Here is a 15,028-nt window from a genome sequence, read left to right as displayed (position 1 = left end):
AAGGGGACCCTATGCAGCACCAAGTGGAATGAACTGTGTTTAGTGGCTGCCAGTCCAGAGTCCACGCGAAGTACTTTCCCAAATGGTTTCCAGTGATGCTTCGTGTTGAACATTTTTTTCCTCTAGAAAATTTCTAAGCCTTTTCGCAAAATGCTCACATGGCCTTTCAATTCCAATTAAACAAACAAACAAAAAAACAAAAGAAACCAGTTACTCCCAAGGGAAAGACTCCACAGCACACATTCCTACAGCTAAGAGCCCTGGGAAATCATAACCCAAAATACATGGCCATCTAGTTTCTTTGCCCATTTGTCTTCGGTGGCATTCTGAAAAGCCGAGGTAAGGCATGGATACTCACGGAACATGGTATAAAACTGCTGTGGGTTCAGATTCCATTTGCCCCAGGGCGTCTTGTGGCCTTTAGACTGGGCATAGTTAGCATGGTTGAACTCTGGCTCCGTGCCAAATGAGTCCAGGACTCGGAGCATGCACCTAAAAGGAAAAAGCAATGTGGATAAAACTACAACCTTGACCCCGAAGTTCCGAAGTTAAAAGTTCTAACCCCTCCTGCAGGAACAGCCAAAAATGGACAAACACTTTTTAATTGTTTTTAATGTTTATTTATTTTTGAGAAAGAGAAATAGTGCCTGTGTGTGGGTGGGGGAGAGGCAGAGAGAAAGAGAGGAGACAGGGTCTCAAGTAGGTTTCACAACGACAGCAGAGAGCCCAATGTGGGGCTGGAACTCACAAACCATGAGATCGTGACCTGAGCTGAAATTGGGAGCTTAACCGACTGAGCCCATGGGGTGGCCTAATAAATACTTTTAATCAGAAACCCTACTGGGCAGGCAGTGAGAGACTCCAGAATACATATACCAAACATCTCCATGTGTGACTTCTGAGCCCAAACCATTACAAGCAGATCCCATCTGCTTCAGGTTAACGGACTAGTTACAGAAGATTGCTCAGATACCAGCAAAATAAAAAGTCCCATGATAGCTGGCATTGTAGACTGCCATGGTCCCTACTGTACCCCTAGCTAAGGCTGAGCATATCATGGTACCTATGAGCAGTTGTTGAAGAAACAATTACCATTTTTAGAAGTGGCTTTGGTCTGAATATTTGTGTCCCTCCACCCAAATTCTTATGTTGAAATCCTAGTCCCCAAAGGTGATGGTACTGGTAGGTGGGGCTCTGGGGGTGATTAGGTCATGAAGGTGGAGCCCTCATGAATGGGCTCAGTGTTCTTAAAAGAGATCCCAAAGAGTTCCCCTGTCCCTTCCAGCAGGTGAGGACACAGCAAGAAGTCTGAGATGTGGATGAAGGAGAGCCTCACTCAACTACGCCAGCACCCTGATCTTGGACTTCAGCTTCCAGAACCGTGAGCAATAAATGTTATTTCTAAGCCACTCAGACTGTGGCATTTTGTTACGACAGCCCAGACAGACTAAGAGAGAGGTTTTAGTCTCCAGAAAGCACGCGGCATACCTTATCTCTTTCAACAGTCACTTATCATTTTCATCAATTAATAAGAGTATTTAATTTTAGGTAGAATTTAGAATCTCACTCAATAGGCAGTGTTGATTACAAGTATTTAACGGTAACAGAACATTACCCTTTTCTTCCAGAGCCTGAAGAAGTGAAATTGAAGATGTTTCATTGGCTTTTTCAGCAAAGTGTTCAAATTTGGTCAGCCCAATCTTCTCTACCACTTCTTTTAAGATCTTTATGTCAAAAAATTTTTTTAAAGCAGTATTTTGTGACATGAAAATTAGATGAAATTCAATTTTCAGTGTTCAAATATGAAGTTTTCTTTGAACATGGCCATGCCTAATTGTTTACCTATGGTCTATGACTACTTTTACTCACTAACAGTTAACTTCAGTAGTTGCCACAGAGACCATGTGACCAGCAAAGCCTAAAATATTTACTACGTGGCCCTTTACAGAAAGAGCCTGCGGATCACTGCTTTAAAGTACTCAGAGAGTGACCAATCCCAATCCCAAGAAAGGAATCGATGCTGAAACAGAATTTACTGAATTTGCTTACATCCATTTCATTACTGATTCTCAAAACATTAATGTAAATTTAGCTTGTGCCTGGCCAATAAAAATAGCTCTGTTTTCTGTGGTTATACATCCGCAAAACTTCTGGATGGCTGTTAATGGACCAATAAGCATAAAAGCAAATACATTTTAAAACCCACATTTTAGAATCAGATAATAGCAAGTGAGTTCAAGTATCAGATTCCGTTTATTTCTTCCTTTTCTCACTATTATGAAGGCATTCTCTCAACTTTTTTTTTCTTTTACATCACTGTGTGATTCAGAAAAATAAAATGCAAACATCAGATTGGATTTTCCAGAAGAATCAAGAGTAGACTGCCACTTTAGTGTGAGGATTTTCTCATCAGAGATCACCACCATTTGTTTAGACAAGGAAGGGAGGAAAAGGAAGAGGGCAGAAGGAAATACAAGCCGACCATACAAAATGTTTCCTTATTTTTGATTCCTGTGTGGCTCTCAAGGAACATGCTACCATTACACTGACAATTTTCACAATATCACAAAGAACACATCTTCAGCCTGGCAGCCAAGAAGTGGACAGAAATGGAAGCCCACAGTACAGGAAAAAGAAAGCTAGGGACCCAAGAACTGACCAGTGTGTGTTTTCCCCATTCTCTGAATAGCTCGGGAACTTCCTTTACTCTTAATATAAGATTCCCATTCCTTAACTTATATACTCTTTAATATAAAAACTTTTATGTAAAAAACAAAAACAAAAAAAAAAAGAAAAGTAAGGACACTTGGGTGGCTCAGTTGGTTAAGCATCCAACTATTGATTTCAGCTCCAATCATGATCTTATGGTTTATGAGATCAAGCCCTGCATTGGGCTCTGCACTGACAGCATGGAGCCTACTTGGGATTCTCTCTCTCCCCCTCCCACAAGCTCCATCACACATGCTCGCTTTCTCTCTCTCTCTCTCTCTCTCAAAATAAACACTAAAAAATTTATATAAAAATCCCTTTTTAAAATTTAAACTTCTAACATTAATTAACCCTTTAACTTATATTTTTAAATAAGATACAAAAGCCACTGGTTGAAACCAGTGCATTTTCTTCTGCGAAAGATGGTATCATTCAGAAAACAGCAGGGATGACAGTGCTTGCTCTGTAGAAGATCGTTGGAGAAGAGTAGGACACAGAGGGACACAAACTGACAGATGGAGCTGCTCAGCTCCTGTCGAAGGGCCAGGGCTGGGACTCAAAGATTACAGTGCTTTGTGCAGGCAGTGGGGAGGAACAGTGGGGAGGAACAGGTCACCCTTATCATGAGAAACCTTTGTCTTGAAGGCTTTGGCTACTTCTACTCATTTGCAATCGACTCTAGCAGGGTATATTCCTCTCTAGCTTTGGCTTGTTATTTTAACTTTGTGTTTTATTGGTTTTATTGTGAATTTGGATCATTAAGATGAACGCTGATGAGTAAAGAGGACTGGTAGGAGCCTAATGCCTGCAAGCCCAGACTTAGACACAGTGCTATTGATGTTTGGCTTCTTCCCAGCAGAAAGCCATAGAATGAATGATTGAATGTCTGAGAAACTGGTAATTCTACATCCTTATACTTAAGCTTTGGTTTGGGAATCATCCATTTTTTTTAGCTGACCTGGGTTTGTTTTATAAACCAGAGGCAGGGGAATGATCTCTGTGTACGGCAGAGAAGCTTTAACATTATAGTTTTCCTTCTTCGATCACATTCTACAGCTGTGTGTTTGGAACTGGGTTTGTGCTGTTAATATTTATGTAGTTCCTCTAATGCCTTTTGTGTGTTTGAAGCATCAGGAACAGCCCGATGACTTAAAAAGATATTTGCCTTGCTGCCCGAGGCAGCTGGCCTCCTTCTAACAGGAATCGCTGCAGTAATGCCAAATGACTCCTGGAACATTCTCTTAGCTGCAAGCCACACTACTATAAGATGGACGTTCACAACTTCCTTGGCAGGACCTACTTTCTACTTTGGAGTTTGATGTAAAATATGGTTTATCTTGGGGCGCCTGGCTGGCTCAGTCAGTTGAATGTTCAAGTCCTGATTTCAGCTTAGGTCATGATCCCAGGGTCATGGGATCGAGCCTCACTGAGCTCTTCACTGAGCGTGGAGCCTGCTTGGGATTCTTTCTCTTTCCCTCTGCCCCACTCCCCCACTCACATTCTCTCTCTAAAATAAAGCAAAAAAACCCCATGGTATATCTTGTACTATTTGTGTTTCACTTTCCTGTGTGTCCTCAATGTCAGCTAAAAACTCATACGAAGCAAAATAGTTATGAGTTTTGCAGTCCCTAGGTATACTAGTTGCATGTAGGCATTGCAAACAGGTTTAACTGAATTTCCTGGGTCCCCACATAAACTGGACAGAATTTACAAATATTTTTCTGAACGCCTGGGTGGCTCAGTCGGTTGAGCGTCCAACTTTGGCTCAGGTCATGATCTCACAGCTCGTGGGCTCGAGCCCCGCGTCGGGCTCTGTGCTGACAGCTCAGAGCCTGGAGCCTGCTTCTGCTTCTGTGTCTCCCTCTCTCTCTGTCTGCCCCTAACCCACTCACATTCTGTCTCTGTCTCTCTCAAAAATAAATAAACATTAAAAAAAATTAAAAAATTAAAAAAAAAATTTTTCCAAGATCAACAGGACTCAAGGTTTGCTCCTAAATGAAAGATTAAATGGATTTAAGGGAATTCATACCATCTACCATCCACAAAGATGAATTCAGACAGTCTTGAAAATGTCTAATCTTCAAAAGGGAAAGAAATGGGCAAGTAACTTTCTAGAGGACCTGTTTGGTCTTTGGATGAAATCTTACCTTCATCACATAGCAAAGACCGCAGGGCCAAAGTCCTAACAGACCTCCTGCCAGCTAGTATCACTAATGTAGATAATTAATTAAAGAAAGGAAAGATAAATATTACACCCTTCCATAAAACCCCTCTGAGATGGTCCCTTTTCATCCAACAAGTTTCAAATACCCACCAGTGGTAACCATTTTAATAATGAAACAGTCCTTTTTAATTGACCTAAACACTACCACTGAGGACATTTTTCCATCCCAACAGCCCTTCTTAATGGTGAGGATATGTGAGTCTAGAGATGCCCGTAAGGCCTTGTTCCTTTTGCACATCTACCAGATGCCTGCCATTTGCTAAATGCCAGAGAACAAGAGCTCTGCTTTTCTTTCTTTCTTTTTCTTTTTTTTTAATACTGAAGCTAAAAAGGGGGAAAAATGATTATTTACTTACATGGCTTATTAACCAGAAAGAAAGATGGTTCTTTCCACATAACTGAGAACAAATGTGATGAGAACATAACTGAGATGTATGAAGGTTTCAAGGAAAAAACCAAAAAGAACAGGAAAAAAAGGGGTGCAGAAGGTAGAGTGTTATCCTGGCCCAAACCAAGATTCTGCTTTTGCTTTCTCATGAAACTATATCCAAAACAAAATGAAAAATACACTATCTCTTCTCAATGAATCCCTTTCCTCTGTCACTGAGTGTTTCACTGCCCAGTGAGAAAAATTATAGCTACTGACAAGAAAATTCTACAGAAAATGGGTGTTTTCTCTACTGTGTTTTGGAGAAGATTCCTACTATTTTGACTTTTTATTTCCTTTGAATTTCTAAAGGACTTGCAATCTGACATAAGCTTAAAGTTAATAAATAATGTTAAACTAGAAACTAACCTGAAACAGACCTAGTTCAAGTCGTTAAGGATTCAATTACTGGTTAAGTTAGAAGAACACATCAAAACATCTCTTTACCCAAAAACAATAAAAAAGAAACACATGGAGGAATTTCTAAGTCATGCTAATTGAAAGATTTTCCAAATGTTTTCTTAGGAATTTGGTTTAAACTGTAGATCAACATTCACTATCAGCCAAGTGGTACTAACATCATGCTTTTTAACCAAATTTAGGTACCACTGACACCATTAAATAAAATATGATGTTTATTTACATTTATTGTAAACTTTGAGAGACCATAAATAAAAGTCAGTACTAGCTGTAGTAAGTGGAAGCTAACAAAAAAAGCATGCTTCTTCAAAAATTATTATTAAATTCAAACTGGATACTTTGCCTAAGGCTGAAACTTACAGCTACACTCATTTTGTTAAAAATGCACGTAAGTGTTACAAGACATGCTGGAGGTATGGTAGCATCAAACTAAACCTTTTTTAGAAAGATTGGAAGAAAATGGAAAAATTGGTAAACTTCATTATGTAATTCACTGTTATTTAGTGCCATGCTTGTGCACGATGTAAAATCATTTCAAACAAAAAAACATGGCCCCACTCCCACACTGCAGAGAACAATGGGTTCTTCTCTGAAGTGATAAAGACGTGCACTCAAGTCATGCTCAGCAGGGGTCTTGTCCTAAAAAGTGCAAGACCCCAGCATTCAGACAACGTATTCACAGCTTTCTCTTCCAAAAATGACAACTGATGAGGGAAAGGCGAAGAGAAATGAGTCATCCTCTCAAATCTGAGGAGCACAAGAGTGACATTTTCCACGTTTTATCCGAATTGTTACTTAAACAAATGAGAATGGCGTAGGCACACTGAGAGAGGTAAGCTGAGCATCAGGGACGGTAAAGAGGAAGTTGGACCCTTTCTGTTCTCTAAAAGGAATCAGTGAAAAGAATGAATAGGCTTTGAAAGTATAAAGTCACTGTGGAAAATCTGAATTTCAATTAGGAATGAGAAGCCCGCTCCACACTATCCAAAAGATAATATTTGATAAGCTTTTTCTGTCTGTAACCATGTTACCCTTGTTAAAAAAATAAAAAATAAAATAGCTCTATAAACTTTAGGACAGCATGTAGCACTTACTGGTAGTGAACCCAGGATGGTCCAAGAGTTTTCTTGAATTGAGCAAGTCCCACAATATCAATATAAATGAGCTCAACGATTCTGTCTCCTACAGTTGGGCAGCCAGATCGGTTTCCTACAACCTTCTTCATTATTCTAGGAAAAGGGCACAAGACAGGAAACATAGAAAAAATAATTTATTTCAAGCTAACTACACTTAGCAACATTAATACCCAGATATACCTCCCAAGAATTTTGTCGGGGAGGATGGCATAGCCTGTCCCAGTCTGCTGCCTATCCAAATTCTACCCACTCATCAAGGCCTATCCAGAGCCCAGATTCTGACTCTGGCAAAAGCAAATGGTGAGGCGCGCGCGCGCACACACACACACACACACACACACACACACACACACACACACTTTGAAACTAAGGAAGAGCTGGCTCTGAATCTGTCTCTACTATCTAAATCCACTAGCAGCTGTGAGATTTCAGACAAGTCACTAACTTCTCTGGGTCTTTCCTTCTCATCAAAAACAAACAAACAAAAAAACCCCAACCTACCACAAAACAGGATTTGTTACAGAAAAGACAGTAAGATAGCAACCTGTCAGAGATTCTTTGGGTGGTTACACGAGGCATTAAGTAGAAAGTGCCTAATGTATATCAGATACTCGTTGAGTTGTGACTCTCACTTTCCCCCACATAATCTGTTCTCATTACTCCAGACCATACTGACCTCCTAAATGTCCATTTCTAGCTGCTACAATATAAACTTCTATACTGTCTTATATTGTTTCCTATTTTTTTTCTGTGTCAAATTTTCCTTCCAAGTAGACTGTATTACATACCTGGCACCATGGTTTATGGTTTTTCACTACCCTTTCTCCCATCCACCCATCTCCTCACCCATCCATAGAAACCCACCCTTGCATTGAGAGCACCCACGTACCTGATTGTATGCCAACTTCAGATGCAGGAGAAAAAAGTGCTAACCAAACTACACTGCCATTCACCCAAACATCAGTCATCACTGGTGCCTTTTATCCCTGCCCACACCCCATAACTGTCCTTCACCGAATTATGGCGGTCCTACTTCAAAGGAGGGCTCTGCTCTGCAGCTCCACACTGACACTGCTTCAGGCACCCTTCGCCTGTCATCTGGCCTACTGACCTTACGAGGCTGTGTATTTCTTCCCGAGAATTTGAAAATACTTCTGTACACAGCCAGGTAGTGAATCCTCTCATCTTTGCAGACCACATGTTCTCTGCCTCAACTACGCAACTCGGCCCTCATAGAATAAAAGCAGTCTTAGGCAATACATAAACAAACAATCTGTGTGGCTGTGTTCCCATGGAAACTTAGTAACAAAAACAGGCAGAGGACTGCATTTGGCCCGCTGAGCCAGAGTTGGTAGACTCCTGGTCCACCTTGTCTCTTTAGGGGTTCCCAAACTTGTCTGCACATTGGCATTACCTGGAGACATCATGATACTCATGCCCGTGTCCTATCCCCAAAGATTGTGATTTAATTAGTCTGGGACACAGTCTGGGCTCTGGGAGTCTATAAAGATCCCCAGGTGATTCTAATGTGCAGGCATATTCAGGAACCGCTGCTCTATGTTGCGCCTATAATTCTCTTCTTAAATAAAACACATCTGGTCCCATCACCAATGCTTACAGACCTCTATAGACTTCTTGACCAACAAATTAAGTCTGTGCCTGGTAGGCCCTTATTAAGCCTTTTCTGATCTCCCTAGGAAGCAATTGTCCCTAGGGATCCCACATTCTCCATTTATTCACCCATTCATTCATTCATTCATTCACCCCATCTCTCATTTGCTCAGTAAATAGTCACGAGCATCCAATGGGTGCCAGGCACTATTCTAGGTGCCACATACACCATAGTGAGCAATATTCAGTTTCTGCATTCCCTTGGCTTACATTCTAGCATTCATGCCTCAATTAGTACTAATCACAGTGCAATTAGTGTAATTATTATATAATATATTAGCTGTGATTACCAAAAGATTGGCATTTCCTTGAACACATGCTGGTCATCTCCTTACATCCCAGAGCAAGAACTAGTGCACAGAGAGCACTAATGAACGACTACTGAATGTACGAATGCATCTACTTCATGGGTCATGTACACAACATGTTTTAAAGTAAGCAGGAGGCAGCACGTGGAAGGGACAAGGGTGGTGTTTAGGGGTTCAGAAGATCTCAGGTTGATCTAGATCCGAAAGAAGCATTGTAGTACAGTGGTCAAGAACACAGTCATAGGATAAAACTCAAATCCTAGCTCTCTCACATGTTTTCCACGTGACCTTGAAAACCTCAGTTTCCTCATCTTTGAAATGCAGAAAGCAATGGCACTTATTTCCAAAAGTTTGTGCTAAGGACTGAGTAATATAGAATACATGAAATGCTCAGTATCTGATGCACAGTAGGCGCTTGACAAATGTTGGCTGTTACCAGTCATCATCAATATTCCAGTTGTCATAACTGTTGACACTACACTAACTAATGCCCTTATCATGGTTTTAGCATATAGAACTCATTTAAAATATGACACTGTATCATCTTGCTGATATTACTGCTTTCACCTCAACACTGCCATGTATCAGGTGTGTGGACTTTGGACCTAACACATGTGGCCTCTCCGGGCATCAGTACCCTGGACAATAAAGTAGACGCAGGGTGGGATATATTTTAACACCCTTCCAGCTCTAGAATGTTCTCTCAAGGCATTTCATCTGGAACATTTGACACTGCAACACAATCACTTGGCTGCTGGGTAGAAAGTCTCCGTGGGCAGCTATCCAAAAGGAGTGAAGGGGGCTATAAGCATTCCTGCCTAGCCAGCTGTGTCAATCTAAAAAGAGATTAAGAGAGGGCTAAAGCCAGAAGTAGGTTTCAGTGAAACAGAAAAGCCAGGTAGAGTAAACAGAGTCAGACTAGAAAGTTGGCTTTACTGAAAAAAAGGATGGAATCAGAGCTTTCAAGAAACTCATTCTACCCAAATTAAATTATAAAAAAGGAATCTGCTCTGTTTTAAGATTTAGAAAGCTTGAAGTTGAGTAGGGAGTGGTATGAATTTCAGCAAGAGACAGGGAATTAGGAAAGTCAATAATGTTTTCTGGTGCACATGTTGGAAGCACCTGTAATAGCAAAGAATAAGCTCCTTAGTTTGAATTTTCTGGCATTCATTTATGAAGCCTCTGGAGCCTGCAGCTACAATGAAAACATATTATCTTTTTCACAGTGTATGTATTTAGCTCCTGAAAATAATCTTCTTATCTCCTGTTTAGTGAATTATCACTTTCATTTTCCTCCACAAGAAATTACACACTAATAGAGGGCTTTAAGAGTTTACAATTTCTTTTTTGTATTCTGATTTTAAAATTGAAAAGTAATCTCCTTACTCCTTGAGCTCAGCCAGTGAAGCTGAAATCCTAATGTCATGGCCCAGTAAGTACAGAGATGTAATTAAATCACTCCACTGAACTAATTCACCAAGAGGGCCACCACTGAAAGCTGTCTCTGCTATCTTAAATCCAGATTCCTTAGTCAGGAGTCCCAGGTGAACAAGGACCTGAAAAAAACAAAACAAAGGAGAGGCATATATTGATTCCTACTGAACCGAGTACAAACTCCATAGTAACACACCAAAAGCAATCAACCAATTCTAAAGTATTGTTTACGTTCTAATGAAATAATGTGCCGTAACATTTTTCTAGAAAGTACCCCAAAAATGGAAGGAAATAAAGTCACTACTGCCCTTTCTATGGCTATGAATAGGAGATATGGACAATCTGTTTTGAAAAATAAGGATATATTTGGAGAATCAGAATTAATGGAGAGTAAGCCAGAGCAATAAAATATCGTTTTAACAATATTGGTTTTTGTTTTTTTTTTTCCCACAGCTGGGATATTTTTAAGGTTTTAACATAAAAAATTTCAAACATATCCCAAATCAGACATGACAATGTAGTCCATTCCAACATACTCATCACATAAATTTCACAGTTATTAACTTATGGCAAATCTTATTTAATGTATACCCTTCATTTTCTCCCAACCACTATAGCTTATGGTGAAGCAAATATTTCATCTGCAAATATTTCAGTTTGTATCTCTAGAAGGAAAAAATCTTCAGTTAAAAATATAACGGTAACATCACTATCACCCCTAAAAAACTATTAATTCCTTGATATCATTCATTTTCCGGCTAATGTTTATACTTCCTCAACTGTTCCTTTTTTTTTTTTTTCCCTCCCAAGGGCAGTTTTTAGAATCAGAAGTCAAATAAAGTACATAAACTGTTAATTGTCTCATTTACGTCTTAGGCTTCTTTAACCCCATCCTTTGGGGGTGGGGAGAGTTGTCATTTATTTGTCCAAGGGACTGGGTAGTATTTCCAGTAGAGTCTCTTACACTTTGGATTTTGCTGATTATACACCAGACTCTTCCATCCCTTGTATTTATAGTAAATTAGTAATTAGATCTGCAGGCCTGATCAAACTCACATTGGATGCTTCTGGCAATACTACTGCATCGGTAGTGCTGTGTACTTCTGCCAGTGGGGACATCGCGTGTCTCTGGTGATGTTAGCAGCTACTGATGATCACTAACTAGATGCATTAATCCACAGGGGTCGCAAAATGGTCATATTCTATCACTCCTTCTGTACTTACTAGCTAAAACATCCCCCTCTCCATCAACTATTTGGTTCTGTTGAAGTACAGTTTACATAGAAAAAGCCTGGTAAATACTTGACTCTTGCCCTTCACTTACCAGTTTTTAAATCACCAATTTGCTCTTTAGCATACTCTAAAGACCATCAGTGAAATTTTTTAAAGGTGTCATTGTCAAATCACGGATAGAAGTATATTTGATGTGTTTCAATAAACCGTAGTTATAATCCTTATGGATTATCACATTGTCCCTTCTTGCCAATGGGAGGCTGTTCAAGTTGGCTTCTAAGTTCTTCTGACATAGTTCTAGTAGGCTTGGAGAGTTACTTTGCTCTCTGGTATGACAGGTGTCCCAAGCTCATCATGTACAACTTCTATCTCAGACCTTCACCAACAATTTTTCCAAGAACCTCTTATACCATCCAGTGGAGATGATATCCAAAGTTCAAGGTCTGGAGACTAGGGGACTCTGGTTGATCAGTGTCCATAGCCTTTTTCGATGGACATAGCTGGAAATTTATGTCTCCTCCAGGATAAAACAAATCATAAATTCATTCTGGTACTTCCCCTTCAAACTCAGGATTATAGGATCTTTACACAACATTACCTTACATATGTTATTTCCTCTCTCCCACACTGAAAATCCCACTTCTCAAGGATACTAACATAAGTATTTTGCTTTATTCTAACATGCTCAAGGGATTCTCAATGAGAATATCTACTCCATTACCAATTACACAATTAGTAAAACTCTTAAAATATTTTGCAGTTTTTTGGTCCTTTGTGATACTCCTTCAGAAATGCTGACTGACTGTGCTCTAGTCACTAAGAACAGGCCTTCTCCGTGTGTTTACTGCAAAACTGAGTATGCAGTCAGTTCATGTTTTCTTTTCCTAGTAATTTTTAGGTACGGTTTTCTTGTAGTGAAATTTTGTTTTACACCATGTAAAATGCTTCTAGCACCAAATCTACAAAGTAAGATGTGTTTAGATAAGTCGAGTTTCTATGCCTCCATGCTAGTCCCTCTTTCCCCATATACGACCCTTTTTATTGTGGTACAACATATGCAAACAGAAAATTTAACGTTTTAATAATTTTTAAGTGTATAGGTGAGTGGCATTGAATACATCTACAATGTTGTGTAACCAACACCATTATCCATCTCCTTTCCTTTTAATTTCATGGTTTATCCTTCTATTTTTAACAATATGAGGAAGCATAAATGTAATACTATATATAGGTCATGTGTGCGTATGTACAAAACTTTACGTATACTTGTAGGTATAAAGATATATACAATTCTTCCTTTTAAAAATAATGTTCACATTTCTCCACCTAATATTTATTGCTCCAACAATATATCCTAGAGATTATTGCATAGGATTATATAAAAATACTCTATTTCTCACAGCTCACCTGGAATTTGGACCTCATACTCTTCTTTTTTTTTTTAATTTTTTTTTTCAACGTTTATTTATTTTTGGGACAGAGAGAGACAGAGCATGAACGGGGGAGGGGCAGAGAGAGAGGGAGACACAGAATCGGAAACAGGCTCCAGGCTCTGAGCCATCAGCCCAGAGCCTGACGCGGGGCTCGAACTCACAGACCGCGAGATCGTGACCTGGGTGAAGTTGGACGCTTAACCGACTGCGCCACCCAGGCGCCCCTGGACCTCATACTCTTCTACAGAGGACTATTTGGTACCTGAACATTTGGAACTGCTGTCTCATAAACTCAAGGAATCTAAACTAAATGGAAGCAATAAAGTATGACTTGGAGTTCCGCAAGTTCATCTGTATTTCCTTTTCTTGAGGATATCAAATTAGTCAAATTAGGAATACCAAAGTCATTTTTAATTAATTTTTATATGCGGATACTAAAGACTGTTTAATTTGCTCTGCTGTTTGTCATCTGAACAGTTAATCTAAAGCCAAGGCCACTGAACCTATAACTAACAGAGTATAAAATCCTTCACGCTCAGGGTTATTCCAGAGGTTTTCGAATCAAGTCCTCATGAACTTCAAACAAACTGCCTCTAGTTTAATTGACAGCACCTCTCTCTTTCAGGAACATAAGCCCAAGTACCAATCCAACGTAGCAGCAGTGGAACTTACCTGTTGCCCAAACCCCAGAACTGACAAATACCCCAAACAGGAGACTGCCATTATAATGGAACAGCCCGCTCTCCAAGGCTGTACCTGGGTAGAGCCAAGAGGGTTAAGTCTCCTGATGCCACAGGAGGAGACAGTCAGGATGGTTCAGAGGGAAATCTTACAGGCAGAGATTCCTGCTTGGCTTCACCCAAGAAACATGTGTGCTGGTCCCTGGTAAGCAGGATTATTTTAACTGGGGAGAGGAAAGCCCAAAAATGGCTGTACAAGACGCTGAGCAGATTCGCCCTGAGGGAATATCACTGGAGACATGACATTCCTCTTAGTCTTGTTTCCAAGCAAAATCCGATTTTAAAAGAAAACTGGCATCTAACTGAACTGAATTAATCAGAAGCTCACTTTCTTCCGCTTTCTCTTTTCAAGATTCTGCTTTTCTGCCAGGGACTTGATTGCTTGGATCCATGCATCAGCCATTCGCCGGATCCGGAGTCTCATCCACCGGAATTCTTCATGCTTTTTCATCATGCTGTAGAGAATATTAAAATCTGTACGGATTTCCGCCTAGAAACAGAAATTTAATAAAAAATGAACAGAAGATAAAAAGTCAGAAAGCATAATAGTTGTCATGATGTGACATTTGAAAACTTGAAAGAGACAGTCAATTAAATATAGGGCTTCAAAAGTGAGGCTTGTCTGCTGCACAGCTCTACTTTAAGGCCCCAGGATTACAAACGAAAGGCCCCTGACTGCTGATATGCTGTAAGGGACATCATTAAAAAATTAGAAATCGAGAAAGGCAGCACAGTCATTGCAAAGCCTTGAGTTATATTAAAATGCCTTTTTATTTTATTTTTTTTTACAAATGGTATGCTTGATGTACCTTGAAATTCTCCACACCCGAATTTATCACCCCTTGGATCTACTGAGAGGCAGCAGACTCCAGGAAAAAGTAAAATCAATTCATAACAGGCTTGTTGGCATTATGGGGGTGCCAAAAAGCCTTCTTGTGTCCACAAAGTTAAGCAGGGGACAAATGCTCATCTTACAGTTTTGTCCCAGTTCCAAACAAACAAAAGTTCATTATTTTCTAAGGACTTTAAAGCCAGGAGTACCATTTTCCTACCACAGCTAAATAAAATTTAAAATTCAGGGGGGACCTGGGTGGCTCAGTTGGTTAAGCATCTGACTTCGGCTCAGGTCATAATCTTGCAGTGTGTGAGTTCAAGCCCCGCTTGTGGCTGTGTGCTGACAGCTCAGAGCCTGGAGCCTGCTTCAGATTCTGTGTCTCCCTCTCTCTCTACCCCTCCCCCACTAATACTCTGTCTCTCCCTCAAAAATAAATAAACATTAAAAAAAATTTAAAA

At 39.9% G+C, this 15,028-nt stretch overlaps 1 protein-coding gene across 5 annotated transcripts in view; it reads right to left on the bottom strand.

The window, feature by feature from the left end:
* The window catches only part of MGAT5 (alpha-1,6-mannosylglycoprotein 6-beta-N-acetylglucosaminyltransferase), a 336,584-nt gene that overhangs the window by 105,561 nt on the left and 215,995 nt on the right, over positions 1-15,028 (bottom strand). For all 5 annotated transcript variants that reach the window (XM_023259272.2, XM_045033706.1, XM_045033707.1 and 2 more), the window contains 4 exons: positions 14,064-14,225; positions 10,282-10,451; positions 6,875-7,009; positions 359-492 (listed from right to left, as the gene is read on the bottom strand). In XM_023259272.2, coding sequence (XP_023115040.1) covers positions 359-492; positions 6,875-7,009; positions 10,282-10,451; positions 14,064-14,225 — 601 coding nt within the window. The remainder of the gene's footprint in view (positions 1-358; positions 493-6,874; positions 7,010-10,281; positions 10,452-14,063; positions 14,226-15,028) is intronic.

Source organism: Felis catus, chromosome C1 (assembly GCF_018350175.1).
Source record: "Felis catus isolate Fca126 chromosome C1, F.catus_Fca126_mat1.0, whole genome shotgun sequence".
NCBI lineage: Eukaryota > Metazoa > Chordata > Mammalia > Carnivora > Felidae > Felis > Felis catus.
Note: the sequence above shows the minus strand (reverse complement) of the source record. Positions and strands in the feature narration are given on the sequence as shown.